The sequence below is a fragment of the Megascapheus bottae genome, chromosome 22 (assembly GCF_031878675.1).
Source record: "Megascapheus bottae isolate mThoBot1 chromosome 22, mThoBot2.hap1, whole genome shotgun sequence".
In the NCBI taxonomy this organism is placed as follows: Eukaryota; Metazoa; Chordata; class Mammalia; order Rodentia; family Geomyidae; genus Megascapheus; species Megascapheus bottae.
In genome coordinates this window covers 17,957,075-17,970,988 of record NC_143530.1, presented here as the reverse complement: position 1 = coordinate 17,970,988, position 13,914 = coordinate 17,957,075, and the positions used below count along the sequence as shown (strand labels likewise).

At 42.3% G+C, this 13,914-nt stretch overlaps 1 protein-coding gene across 2 annotated transcripts in view; it reads right to left on the bottom strand.

Annotated features, from left to right (window-relative positions):
- Positions 1-1,405: 1,405 nt before the first annotated feature.
- Gpld1 (glycosylphosphatidylinositol specific phospholipase D1) overlaps positions 1,406-13,914 on the bottom strand; it is a 44,402-nt gene continuing 31,893 nt past the window's right edge. For both annotated transcript variants that reach the window (XM_090356301.1, XM_090356300.1), the window contains exons 17-27: positions 12,141-12,251; positions 10,338-10,412; positions 10,074-10,230; positions 8,504-8,645; positions 7,679-7,784; positions 7,503-7,596; positions 6,709-6,885; positions 6,176-6,336; positions 4,515-4,541; positions 4,344-4,394; positions 1,406-2,089 (exon numbers count right to left, since the gene is read on the bottom strand). In XM_090356301.1, coding sequence (XP_090212427.1) covers positions 2,003-2,089; positions 4,344-4,394; positions 4,515-4,541; positions 6,176-6,336; positions 6,709-6,885; positions 7,503-7,596; positions 7,679-7,784; positions 8,504-8,645; positions 10,074-10,230; positions 10,338-10,412; positions 12,141-12,251 — 1,188 coding nt within the window. In that variant the 3' untranslated portion in view covers positions 1,406-2,002. The remainder of the gene's footprint in view (positions 2,090-4,343; positions 4,395-4,514; positions 4,542-6,175; positions 6,337-6,708; positions 6,886-7,502; positions 7,597-7,678; positions 7,785-8,503; positions 8,646-10,073; positions 10,231-10,337; positions 10,413-12,140; positions 12,252-13,914) is intronic.

Genomic DNA, 13,914 nt, shown 5'->3' with positions numbered 1-13,914 from the left:
ATTTTGAATGGCAATCAATACTAAAGTCACACTCTGACTTTAGGATTTCCTTTCTTTAGTAAAATAGTTACAGAGGTCATTCCATGTGGAATAAAGACTTCAGAGACTTGAGGTCTGCTGCCTAGTTCACATTATTTTTATCCCTTAAAGTCTGTGATAAAAAAAGATCTAAAACATTTATATCTTGAAGTTATTGGATAGTAGAAAGACAGAATGTCTTCAAATAAAGGTACCTGCACTACTGTTGAAGAAACTCAGATTGGTGTGAATGAGAAAACTCCACAAGCTACTTCCATCTTAGTAAACATTTCAGAGTTGCTGCTTAGAACTGTAATTTAGTGGAATAAATTCAGTCTACCTACTGGGATAGTACATTAGACTTTTACTATATTTTTGTCCTTTATACCATATAAGTTGACCTGAAACAATAGAAACATTTTACTTCATTTTGATAATGTATGAATATGACAATAGTATGAGTAAATGTACTGTAAACTTGAAAATGTGCTTCCATCTTTCACCTTCACCTGATACTTGCTATCTGGTTTGTTCTGTAATTGAGGTCAATAATGATCTTATTTTAGCAAAGCATAAACACACTGACACTTTTATAATAGGTCAGTAGTAGACTGCTTGCCTAGCACATGCAGGGTTCTGGAGTCCACCCCCAGTGTCACATTAAAAAAAAAAACCAACAACAAAGCATTGACACTTTATCTGGCAATATGAAGGTAACGTACGCATAGGTAACCATGCAGTTAGCAAACTTCTGTGAAAACTAAGATAGTCCTGGAAGAGATCCAGATGGGTCTAAGTATGTCCCATTTCCTGTCACCTTCCTCACCTTACACTCAATCACAGTAGCTTTTCTTAATACATTTTTACCGATCTGTCTCCTGAGATGATAAAGGCTTTAGTCTTGCTTTCCATATCAGTTCAGAAGGGCTTCTCTGATAAACTAAACTAGCTACCTTCTACAGAAGTAATGCCAGAAACTTTTAAAACATCCCAAGAACACGTGATATCCAGGCCTTTACTCGTACTCACTTGGTTCCTCATAGAAGCTGTGGTGCAGGCCACTCCTCTCCACTCTAGTTCTGTTGACACAGCTTGTAGCAACGTGGCTCAACGAACGTCCCTGGAGAAATGACTTAACACTAGCAGAGGAGGTTCATCATTTGTTAGAACAGCCTTTTTTTTCCACATAAGCATGTGAGAGCACAGAAAGGTAATTGAGTCTTAGTTCTATTTGTCCATTATATAAAACGTGGTAAATGCAATAGTCATTGAAAGAACCAAAGCACAGTAATTTTGTGAGTAGGAGGTTATCTTACCCTCATATCCTCCCCCAATTTTTTTTTCTTTTTGTGTACTATGAATGTGACAAAATAACTGAGATAACATCTTTCAAGGAGGAAATGTTTATTTTGCCTCGCAGTTGCAATCCATAATCACTTAGCCTGCTCCTTTGGGCCTGTAGTGAGGCAATTCATCATAACAGAGAAAAGCTGCTAGCTTTGTTATAGGAAGCAGAAGAAAGAAAAGGCTGGAGTCTCAGAATAACTTCCTCCAATCAGGCTTCACCCTTAAAGTTTCCACCATCTCCCAACAGTTTAGCAGGGACCAAGCCTTCAACATATTAGCTCTGGGAGACATTTAAGATCAGCCACCTCAACAACAACAATAAAAAAGTGGAGGATGAGGCGTTTGCTTGTTTGTTTTTTAAAGAGGAATTACATAAAGGCTATCCTAAGACCTAACCAAACCTTTCCAAGTCTCAGGGACACAGGTGCTCAGGTGGAAAGAACAAATGTCTAGATGCAAAAACAAGCAAGTGAGGAGGAATACATATATTTAGTGCAGCCATGCACTTTACCATATTTGCAGATATCCTGGCTGTTAGTGCATGTCTCTTGCAGGAGTCAGCCACTGGACATGCCAGCTTGCCCACCAGAGGGGTCTCCCTGAAGAGCAAAGGGTAAAATAGGAAACTGGAGTGTCTTTAATTTGGGCTGAGGCTGTAGACATGAAGTGTCCCAGAAAGTCGTGCTCCCAAAGAACTCCTTCCAGCAGCAATGACAACTTGGTTCTGTAGGAGATGTAACACAATTTATGAGTCATTCATACTATCTACTAAGCTCCTCCCATAGACCAAGCATCATGCCGTGCCCTGGAAATAAAAACGTGGACTAGGACACTGGTCAGAACACAGCTTGAACTTAAATGCTTTTCTCTCTTTAGATACCTCCCTCTCGAGTTTGGGGGAAGAGGGAAACAAAACAAACCCCACAGTTGAGGAAGTGCACCCTGACCCCCTCTTGCCCATAAAGAATAAAAGAAAACTATGCAAGTGCATTCTAGGATCCTAGCGATTGTGCAGCATAGAACACACCTGTTGAGGTATTTACACATTGTTCTGCTGCTTGAAATGTTACGACTCATCTTCCAGGATTGCCTTTGAACCCTAAGCTGTTAGTTATACAGTGGGAAAAATCTGCAGTGTGTGGGGGGATTTGATTTTTGGAAACTGTCAAGAGTTGTTCTAAACCCAGACCCAACCTGATGAGTGAACTGTCATGATCAAATATGTATATATATTTGGCTGATATATTTTGATAAGGACATACTGTTTGGTTGGGACATACTTTAGTGGTTTCTTATTGATTCAGTTTTGAACATTACTGACAATCTAGAAATAATAGCTAAAATGTACTGAGCCTTTTTTTGTCAGATTATCGGCCTTAGTCCTTTTCTTGTATTACCTTCTATAACCCAGTTTAAAGGGAACTCGGGGAAAGGCTATACCCTGATAATTCTCAGACTGTCAGTGACCACTATTTAAACATAATTTCTGATTTCTTCATACTCCTAATGTGTTAGTGCTCCTCTGGTCACAGGTAGGCTAAAAATCCAATACCAAATAATCTCTTAATATTAATTTGGAGTGTATTACTTTTAGATGCTCTATATCCCACCCTGTCCTTAAACAGTATTAATTATGGAGATATTTTTTATTCTAATACATACATTTTCAAGTGTCCAGTTTGTAGAAAATACACAAAATTTTGAAACATCAGGCTTATAAAGTATTCCTCTGGAAATCCTCCGATAGCTATTAATCCATTTTGGAGTTGTAGAACCTAAATGTTGCCATCAGCCTTGCCTATAACACATGTACTGTTGGCCACTAGAGGGCAGTTTCACCAGGATTCTTAAAAGCAGGAGCATCTACCAAGCCTTACAGACTTGGTTATGTCTACCACTCCAAAATGTAAGAGGGCTTCCCCAGACTTTGTCACACCATTAACATTTACTACTCACAGTCCTCTTTAGCGTTCGATCCTACACCAATATGCATTTTATTTCATTTAGATGTATTTTAAAGTCTTGTTTTTCAAGAGCAGGGATGTTTATATTTCACAGCCTAGCATAGTACTTCTATACAATACCATATATTAAAGTTAATGAGTCAAATTAATGGTGTTAAGGCATAAAGTAAAACTTTCTGTATCTATTACATTTTTAAATGTACTACTTCTTAGATCTTAACCTACAAGGATATTTGTACAATTATAAAAAACATAGATGTGAGAATGCGCACCAAAACGGAAATAGCCCAAATATCTTTGGGAAAGTGAATTTGAGAACTGAAATTGTGGCACAGGTAGACCAAGCATTGTAAAGCTCTGTGTACTTGTCTGGGACATGACAAATATAGCACATGAAAATGAAGTTTTTTGTAAAATCATATAAAAATGATCAAAATTTAGGGGGGAAAAAACAGCAAAATATTTAAAGATTATCCTATAAGACAAGGAAGACAACATTTTCTGTGGAAGGCCAAATAATGACTGTTTCAGACTCTGGGAGACATAGGTCTCTGAAGCTGCCATTGTAGAATGGCAGCAAACCATAGCAGTCCAGGAGAGGATGACTATGGCTGTGTTCCAATGAAACTTAAGGGGTAGGGATGCACCTCAGTGCTAGAGCACTTGTCCAGCATGAGGAAAAACAGAATTACAGCGTCTAAGCACTGACATTTAACTTCATATATATTTCTCATCACAAAATGTTTTTCCAACTGTTGAGCTATGTCTTATCTTGACCATGTTTAGTTCATGGTTACAAAAAAAAAGCCAAATGTAGTTGGCCCGCAGGCTGTAGTTTACCAACCCCTGCAATTGAGGATAAAACGAGTAAGGAAGAAAACTTTACACCTCCAAAAAATAGTGAAATGCATGGGTGCATGTTACTTTCTTTTGGGTGAAATCTAAAACTTGAATAATGAAATCATCAAATCCTAGCATTAGAATACAGACATCCGTGTAGGCCCTATAACTCACCTGTTCCTTTGACTTTACCGAGATCAGAGAGCTCCCAAACCTTGAACTTGCCTGTAAAACATACTCTGTTAATGAGTCTTTGATAAACAACAGGCCATACTTAGTCCCTTATACTAAGGGATGGGCCTTTTTGTCTTTCTTCTAGTATTCAGTCCTTCAGATGGTACTTACTTCAGGAGAAATTAGTACATATTGGGCCTGAAAAAGGGAGAGAAAAGGAAAACAGTGCTATTACTGTTTGTATGGTTTTTTTTAGTGAGTTTCAATTACACCTTTATTACACCTTTATATCACTTAACAATATACATGCCCTTTGACCCTTGAAATTGCATTTATAGGAACTTACTTTGGAAAAATATAGTCAGATGTATAAAAATGTTTCTATGTGACTATTTGCCATAAAGTGACTAATGATTTATAACTAGTAATCATCATTTAATATTTAAACTGGTTCATAGATGAAAAATATTAGGTAGCTGGCAAATACATTAATATCTGACATTAGAATATCATAAAATGCTCTTGATGGATCACAAATCCCTTCTCCAGAAAGTTTGGTTCCCACAATACTTTTGATTTCAGATTTGGTAATATCTAAAGTGTGTTGGGGACTGGACTAAACATGAGCTATATCTATTCATGAATTATATATACAGCCTGAAGCTAATTTTATGCAGTGTTCTAATCTGTTTTAAAAACAGTTTCATCATGTAGAATTTTCCACCTGTACTGTCATGTCAGTATTCAAAACATTCCAGATTCTGGAGCATTTCATAATTTTTTAAGAATTTATTAATGTTGATTTTTACATCATATTTTAAATGACAAATTTAACAGACAAGTGTCCAAGGAGGGAATCTCTATTTACAATCACTGGGACTTAGTATTTAGAACTTAATCAAAATTAGGCTAAGGGTTTGTATGTCATAGAAACATTAATTTATGAAATAAAACGTCTATAGTTTCATAGGTTTTTATGTCTATATAGTTATGTTTGTATTTCCATTACCATGTCTATAGCTTTGGGTATGCAGTTATTGAGTCCTCGCTCTTGAACTCTTTGGATTTAATAGCCACATATTAGGGATACCAGGAGCATTTCATAATTTTTGATTGAGGAAGCTTACCCTTGTTTATTATTTCATTAAATCCATTTGCAAAATTGTACATGCAAAATATATGTTAATAAAAATACATGCACTCAGCAATAGTTAAGGTTTTAGAATGAAATCTTGATTTAAACCCCTATTGTACCATCTAGCAATGTGACCTTACACTCTTTGATCTTCAACTTCTTTTATCTGCAAATGAGCAAAATAGCAACTTCATAGCATTGAGAGGTATTATATATAGTACTCAGCATGTGCATAATAATGCAGAACACATAGGAACAGATAAAGGCATGGAAAATATTAAAAAGGTAAAATTAAGATTAACAGGCATTAACTCTGCAGAGTAGAATTCTAGGTAGATGACTTCATTTTGCAATTAACGGCCAATGTTTGAAGTCCAGGAAATATAACTTAAGGAAACCCAACCTAAGAAAATGCATTTTAAAAAAAAGTCCAGAAGTTTTAATGAAACTCCAACAGCCAAAGTCTGTTTTCTTTCTTCTGCTGTGGCAAGCACCAGTGTGCTTCTAAGTCTGGCAGGACTTTAGGTCTAAAAGCAAATGTGACACAGCTAAGAACTGCAGGTAGCTGATTGTGTCCTTACCCCATGACCTGGGAATTCAGGCAAAACTAAGTTTTACAGTGGCCCTGGGCTACCCGGAAATCAATAGATAGTATTCTTTAACCAATGTGCTATTAGAATTTGTAAGACACTTTCACCTTTTCCTCTGGACATGGAGTTATCCATGATTTGCATTTTCCTGTCATGTCTCCCAGGGTGTTCCCTTTGCCATTGTAAACATAAACTCTTCCATCTTCTCCTCCAAGTAACCCAGAGGTTACATCTGTTATCCTCAGTGGGGCTGCCATAATGATTTCATCTGTAAACAGTAAAAACCAGGAGAATAAGGTATGGACAGCCATCATCCCTTCCTTGTTCCACTGCTCATCTAAAGCCAGCTTCCCACAAATAACGTACCCCTTAGTCTGTCCTGATTTCCTCGTGGCACAGTAATTTTAAAAAGCCTTTGCTTCCTACTTTGTCATTCACCAATAACTGACGTGCTGACTCTCACGTGAACATCGTCAGGAAGTCCACCTCGGTCTTGTACATCCAGTTCCATCCTTACCCAATTCAGATCTAAAGGCCCCAGGGCTACTGGGCTTTCAATTAAGAGGCCAGATTCTGGTTTATCCAATCAGAATTGGCCTGTGAAGCAAGAGAAGTTATCCAGGCTAAATTCCTTTCTTACCTAAGCCATCATTGTCCAGATCACTCAGGTGTAGAACTCCACCAAAGCGAGAGAAACGACGGTCTCCACTGAAGGTGCTCAGCAGAGAGGGCTTTGTGTTGAGAGTTAGTGCATAAAGCCGGGTGGTTCCACCTTGGTGCAGGGTCATTCTCAGGAATGCCATTTTAGATATGTCATCTGAAACAAGCCACAGTGCTCCTTAGCATCACAAGAGTGGGCACAGGACATAGAGAACAATAGAATATCCTTGCCTCATTTGTGTGTACAAGTGATTCTGTCCCTGCTCAACTCTGGCAGGTTAAAGTTTTAAGTAGTTCTAAGAATTCTAACACAGTTCCTGCCACTGCTTGCTTTGCACACACAATGAACCTGAAACAATTCTAAATCTAGACGCTTAGCCATAAACTGCCTGCCCCATGCCCCTTGCTTCCCCTTGTTCATACCTCTGCCAGCTACTCTGCTCATCCTTCAGGACTTGGCTGACCTTTCTGCCTCCCTATCTAGAGGAGATGCTACTGCCTTTGTGGCCAGCAAAAAGGGTTGGTGGCATGGTTCAAGTGGTAGACCAGCCTAGCAAGCACAAGATACTAAGTTCAACAACCCTCCCCCACACACAAAAAAAGATATAAATTTTCAAGAGTGACAACTCCCATACCATTAACTTGTGGTTTTTAAATAACTGGGTAATGGGCAATTTTTTTTTGGTGCCACTTCTGGGACTTGAACTCTGGCTATGTGACAGGGTCAAGGAGGCACAGGATGGAAAGGAAGCAAAGTCATGGTACATGACCTACCGTGAGTCGGTGCCCCAACCAGCAACACTTGTGTCAGGATCCCATTCATCATCACATGGCCACTCGACAGCGATGTACCCAGTTTTCCCATTTCCTGTGAAGTGCCATCCATCAGTAATGCACAGCCAGAAAACTACACCATGTCTGCTGTCCTGGGGAAGGAGGGATGGCCATACCTTGTCTCCAGAAATGATAAACTGATTTTGGCAATTTGGTGGGAAGTAGCCATATACCCTTCCAAGGCTTTTTTTCTCACTAGCGCTGTGGAATAAATAGCCAAGCCTGGAAAGAAACAGTGGGCTCAGCTGCCAAGGGTCCAGCTCCACGGGAAGAAAACACAGCTATGCCACCATCACTCCTCCCTCCCTCTCTTGTCCCTGTGCCCTTATCCTGGAAGAGACGGAGCACTAGATTCCATCAAGCATATGGAGGCTTTCCAGGCCTTGTACAGCTAGTGCACCTCTCAACTGACGACTCACACAGGGATCCTGCCGTTAGAAGCCCCATTGCTTCTTGTCACATTCCTAGATTGAAGGCTTAACTTCCACTGTATGTGACAGTATTTGGAGGTTGATTAACGAGGTGACTAAAAAAAGAGAGTGGGTCATAAGCCAGTCTGATTTGTATCCTGGTAAGAAGAGAGAAGGTCACAGACATACATGGGAATATCACTTTATGCCATAGGGGAAAGGATGACAGCATCTATAAGCCAGAGAGACATCAATCCTTGCTCTTAGGTTCCAGCCTCCAGCTGTAGCATGAGACAGATACATTTCTGTTATCTAATCCACCCAGCCCTGTGGCACCTTGTTATGGCAGCTCTAGCAAATTTACCTACTGTATTTTTAATTTCTAACATGGAGTAGATGCAAGCTTCCCCCAAAGTCTCAGTGGTTTTCCTTCAACCCTTTTCCCTGCACTCACCTTTGCTGAGTTCCTACAGCAGCCAGCATCTGCCTCTCTGTGTTCAGTGGTCCCCACAGCCCAGTATCAGTACTTACCTAGTAATATTCTTCCAGGTTGGGCTCCCAACTAGCAGCAAGGTTCTGTTGTGCACCATGACACTGTGAAGGGAGTATCCAAACCAGGAGAAGTCTTCCTCACCTCTCACCAGCCAATCAGCTGCCTCCACACTCAGCATCTCTGAAAAAAGATACCCATTCTCTTGAAAGGTAAGAACTACCAGGACAGGTCCTGTTTGTAGGCCAGCAAAAAAAAAAAAATCAGGGTCATTGTGCTTAATCTTTGCCAGAATTCTTTCCTCCTATCAATCCCAGGACCAAAACATCAGAAATAGATCTCATACTTCATTTTTTTTGCCAGTCCTAGGGCTTGAACTCAGGGCCTGAGCACTGTCCTTGGGCTTTCCTCAAGGCTAGAGCTCTACACTTGAGCCTGAGCACCATTTCCAGCTTTTTTTTTTCTATGTGTGTGGTACCGAGGAATCGAACCCGGGTCTTCGTGCATGCTAGGCAAGCACTCTACCACTAGGCCAAACTCCTGGCCCATACTTCACATTTTTTTAAAAAATACATTTCTAGGGCCAGGAGTTTGGCCTAGTGGTTAAGGTGCTCGCATAGCATGCATGAAGACCCGGGTTCGATTCCTCGGTACTACATACATAGAAAAAAAAAAAGCTGGAAATGGTGCTCAGGCTCAAGTGTAGAGCTCTAGCCTTGAGGAAAGCCCAAGGACAGTGCTCAGGCCCTGAGTTCAAGCCCCAGGACTGGCAAAAAAAAATACATTTCTGCCAGGCACTGGTGGCTCACACCTGTAATACTAGCTACTCAGGAAGCTGAGTTCTGAGGACTGAAGTTCAAAGCTAGCCCAGGAAGGAAAGTACATCAGACTCTTATCTCTAATTAATCATAGAAAAAACTGGAACTGGAGCTGCAGCTCACTCAGTATAGAGTGCTAACATTGAGCAAAAGAAGCTTGGGGACAGCACTGAGGTCCAAAGTTCAAGCCCTAGGACCAGAAGGGAAAAGTATATTTCTGGAGGAATGAAGAGGAAAAGGGAGGGAGAACCCAGCCAAGAATTCAGTGCAATCCTACAAAATTAAGAATTACATTCCCAGGTCTCATTCTCATGAGCTAATGGATGAATAATTTATTGGCCCATTAGAACCTACAATGATGAAATTAGGACAATTTTTCTTTGCTCCGTGAACCTATCTATGTCATTTGCTAGACCATCTGTAAAGATAAGAGACTGTTAGAAAAGCAGGTGAAGCCAGGTGCTAGTTTAATCATGCCTGTAATTCTAGCTTCTTGGGAAACTGAGACTGACCAACCCAGCTACAAAAAACTCAAGAGACTTCAATCCCAGCTGAGTGATGTATACCTGTCATCCCGGCTGTAATGGGAAGACTAAAACAGGCAGCTCAGGCACATTCCTGGGCAAAAAGCAAGGCCCAGGCTCAACAATAATAAATACAAAGGAGTACTGCGAGGAAGAAAAGATGGAAGGGAGGGAAGAAGGGAAGGAGGGAGATCTTGGTAAAACGATACGAAATAAGGACTTTATCCCACATGTGATGGCTGTCTGCCCCCTTCCTCATCAGGTCCTACCTTTGTCACTCTGTCTGGGGCTAGAATAAAATGCAGCCACAATTCCCTTCTGTTTCCCTCCACCGGGTGCAAAAGGGGAGCCAATCACCAGGTCCGGCTCTCCATCTCCATTCATGTCTGCAGCCAGAAGTGTCCAGCCCAAGTTGCAGTAGACATCCTTCAGAGAGACCGGAAGTGCATGCTCTACTGAGCCCTGGGACAACTGAGGCGCAGCCACCTTCATTCCCACCCCCTCCGACCCCATCGATAACATGATGAACATACCTGACAGGCGATGGTGACGTTCGGGGAAGAAGGCAGGCTTCCTTGTCTGGATCCATAGTAGACATACACTGCCCCCTACACAAGGACAGGGGCAGACCATCGTGCCAAAAAACCCAGCCTGGCACTGACAATTTTCTTAACTTGTCACTTCTATCAGACCATGAGAGCCCAAAACAAGTGCTTTTGTTGTTGTTGTTTTTGTATTTTTTAATTGTAATTAATGGAAGGGTTACATTATAGTCGCCAGATAGAAGGTGCAATACTTAACAATTGCTACCCCTTCTCATGTTTTGTCCCCATTTCCCTCCTTCACCTGCTCCCCTCATCTAGTTTTCTCCCCTTCCCTATACTATTTCAAATAAACAGGGCCTGAGCACTGTCCTTGGACTTTCTCAAGGCTAGAGCTCTCCCAAGTGAGCCTCAGCACCACTTCTGGCTTTTTTCTATGTATGTGGTACCAACAAATCGAACCCAGGTCTTTGTGAATGCTAGGCAAGCATTCTACCACTAGGCCAAACTTCCGGCCCCAACAAGTGCTTTTTGTCCTTGTTGGGGTTTGGGTTTTTGTTGGTGGTGGTGGTGTTTTCTTCTTGGCTGGTTTTTGTTGTTTTGTTAGAACTAAAGCTTGAATTCAAGAACCTAGACAAGTGCTCAAGATTGGCACTTGGCCACTTTTGAGTCACAGTTCCACTTTTGGCTGTCTGCTGGTTAATTAGAGGATAAGAATCACATAGACTTTTCTGCCCAGGCTGGCTTCAAACTGTGATCCTCAGCTCTCAGCCTCCTGAGTAGCTAGGGATTATAGGCGTGAGCCAGCAGCACCAAGCAGCAAATGCTGTTTTTATCATTGCCTCCTCACTGTCAGAGGGAGGACACGTCAGACACCACAGTTCAGGATTAGAGTGACTTACTCAGCTCCTCCCTGCTCTAAGGCCCCGCTCCATTTCCGCCTCTTCCCTACGCACACCCCCTTGCACCTCTGAACAGAACCCTGAGTTTGCTCATCGTCCACACATGCTATTTGATTTTCTCTGCTGAATCAGTTTGTGTCCATCCCCAATCATTCTACATGACAGGTAAGACCCATCTCTTCTCCAAATGCTGGAAGACAGGTAATGTGGATTAGGAAGCATAGAAGGGCAGGTACCAATCCAGGATGCTCTGTGAAGCCTGGCTTTACCCAGGAGGTAAACCACACTTCCTGCCTGAAGTAACAAGTCACTCCAGAGTGAGGGGAAAGGCTTTTCTGGGAGGAGGACCCTGTGTTAAGCAAAAGTCCTAGTATAAGAGAGAGCCAGATGGGTGGGTGGGGTTCAGGACGTAACAGATCCTTCTAGAAACAGAGTATGAAGGAAGGGCCAAGGAGTAAGCTCTATGGTATGAAGAACTTGTGGAAAGAGACACCCAGGGGCCTGGGTCCCGGATCTCTGTTCTCTGTAAGAAATCAGGAAACAGATGAGGCCCAGGGAAGTCATCTCTTTACTGTGATGACAGAAAGCTATGCAGGTGTTAGCTGAACTCTCTTGCTAAGCTTTCAGCACTATGAAGAAAAGCTTTTGGTAGAACTGGCAAACCATGAGGCCAAAATCGGGCCAAGGAGGCAGGATCAGTGCTGTGAGGTAACACATGGCTATGCCAAGGGCCTGAATGGGAGCTTGCACTCGCCTGTGCAGAAACGATTGTTCTGAGTACTTGGGGGAGGGGGGGTTCCTACTTGTAAGCTCCCCACCATTGGCCTCCCTCTGTTCTCCTCCCTTCCCTTCCCCTTCCCTCACCCATTCTTCCCACCACCAGCAACCTTACTTTGTATGTGAGCTGCTCTGAGCCCACAGAGGGAGCTCCCACAGCCAGGTCAGGCCTCCCATCCTTGTTAAAGTCCAACACAGCCAAGGCTGAGCCAAACCGACCTGAGGGCTGAAGAGTCACAAGTTAGAGCCTTCAAAATGACACTGGAGCCAGGCACAGTGGCTCACACCTGTAATCCTAGCTACTCAGGAGGCTGAGATCTGAGGATCAAGGTTCAAAGCCAGCCTGGGCACAAAAGTCCACGAGACGCTTATCTCCAATTAACTATCAGAAAACCAGAAGTGGTGCTGTGGCTTAAAGTTATAGAGTGATAACCTTGAGCTGAAGAGCTCAATGACAGTGCCCAAGCCCAGAGTTCAAGCCCCATCACCGACAAAAAAAAAAAAAACAAAAACAAAAAAAACCAAAACCCAGACACTGGAGATCTTTTGCATGGAGACCCTGGCCCAAAGGCCAAAATACTCAACCTTTACCACTCATGGGTTGGGCAGCTCTGCCCTGAGGGTATTCTAGGCATGTCTGTCTGTCTGACTTGGGGTGGGGGGTAGGGCTTAAGGGAAAAGAAAGTAGAGGTCAGTTCATAGGAGAACTAGGTTGATCTTGTGTGTACTTCACCTCATCGTAAGTCCAACTCTCCTTCAAAGGTATCTAAAATAGCCATCACACGCCACAGCTTGACACCCGTGAGATACTCAGGACATTTTAGACCCAACTGTCCAAGGAATTAGTAGGGCAACTACCTTAAATGCGATCAGAAAAAATAACATTTTAAAATTCCTCAGCTGCACTCACAGCACATTTCAAGTGCTCTGAAACCAGTGCTTAGTGGTCATGACACTGCACAAAGCAGCTACAGAATGGTCCCATTATGCCAGAGACCCACGGGACCAAAGTGCCTTGACATGGATTAAAGCAGCTAGTAATTATTATCCACACCCACAATGACAGCTGGAAATATGCCTGCTCAGAGGCAGTTTTCAGGTTTTCCCTTAAGGTAATCATAGATAGATAAATAGACAGATAGCAAGAGATAGCTAGAAATAGATAGATAGATAGATAGATAGATAGATAGATAGATAGATAGATAGATAGGGTACATACATATGCATATACATACATATCCTACTACTGCATACATATACACATACCTATCTATTCTTCCTACTGTCTACCACAAACCTAAACCTTACAGCGATTCTTTTGGCTCCAGTTCTTTCACAACTCACATCACAGTGCTGCTTGCCAATACCCGACATTCCCCAGCACCCCATCTATCATTCATTGGCAAATCTCCATGTGCAATGGCACTTGTAAACTCTTCCCCTTGTAACAAGGCATGGACTTGACAAACAAGAAGACTGAGGCATGCTGGATCAGGGTGGAGATTAGTTCTTCCCTCCTCTCCACCCCCAACCCACCCCCTCCAAACACACACACAACAAGGACTGCTCCATCAGCAGCAGCCATGCTGGGAAACCCCTGGCAGGCAAGCCAGGTTTTCTTAGTGAAGAACAAAGGCAAGTTGTTGAGAACCCTAATCCTCCATTATAGATAATCCTCTACCACAAGAGCTGGGAGCAGCCCAGAGCTGGGGCTCAGGATTCTCATCTCCAGTATCTGCCTTAATCCTGCCATCTTCCAAATCACCCACAGTCACTCACCACAGAGAGGAACCTAGAGCCAGCTCCTTCCTCAACCAAGTAAACTTCCAGAAAATTTACCTCATCTTACCTTTTTTCCCCTGTCCACCTGAGCCCAATGGATTATTTAG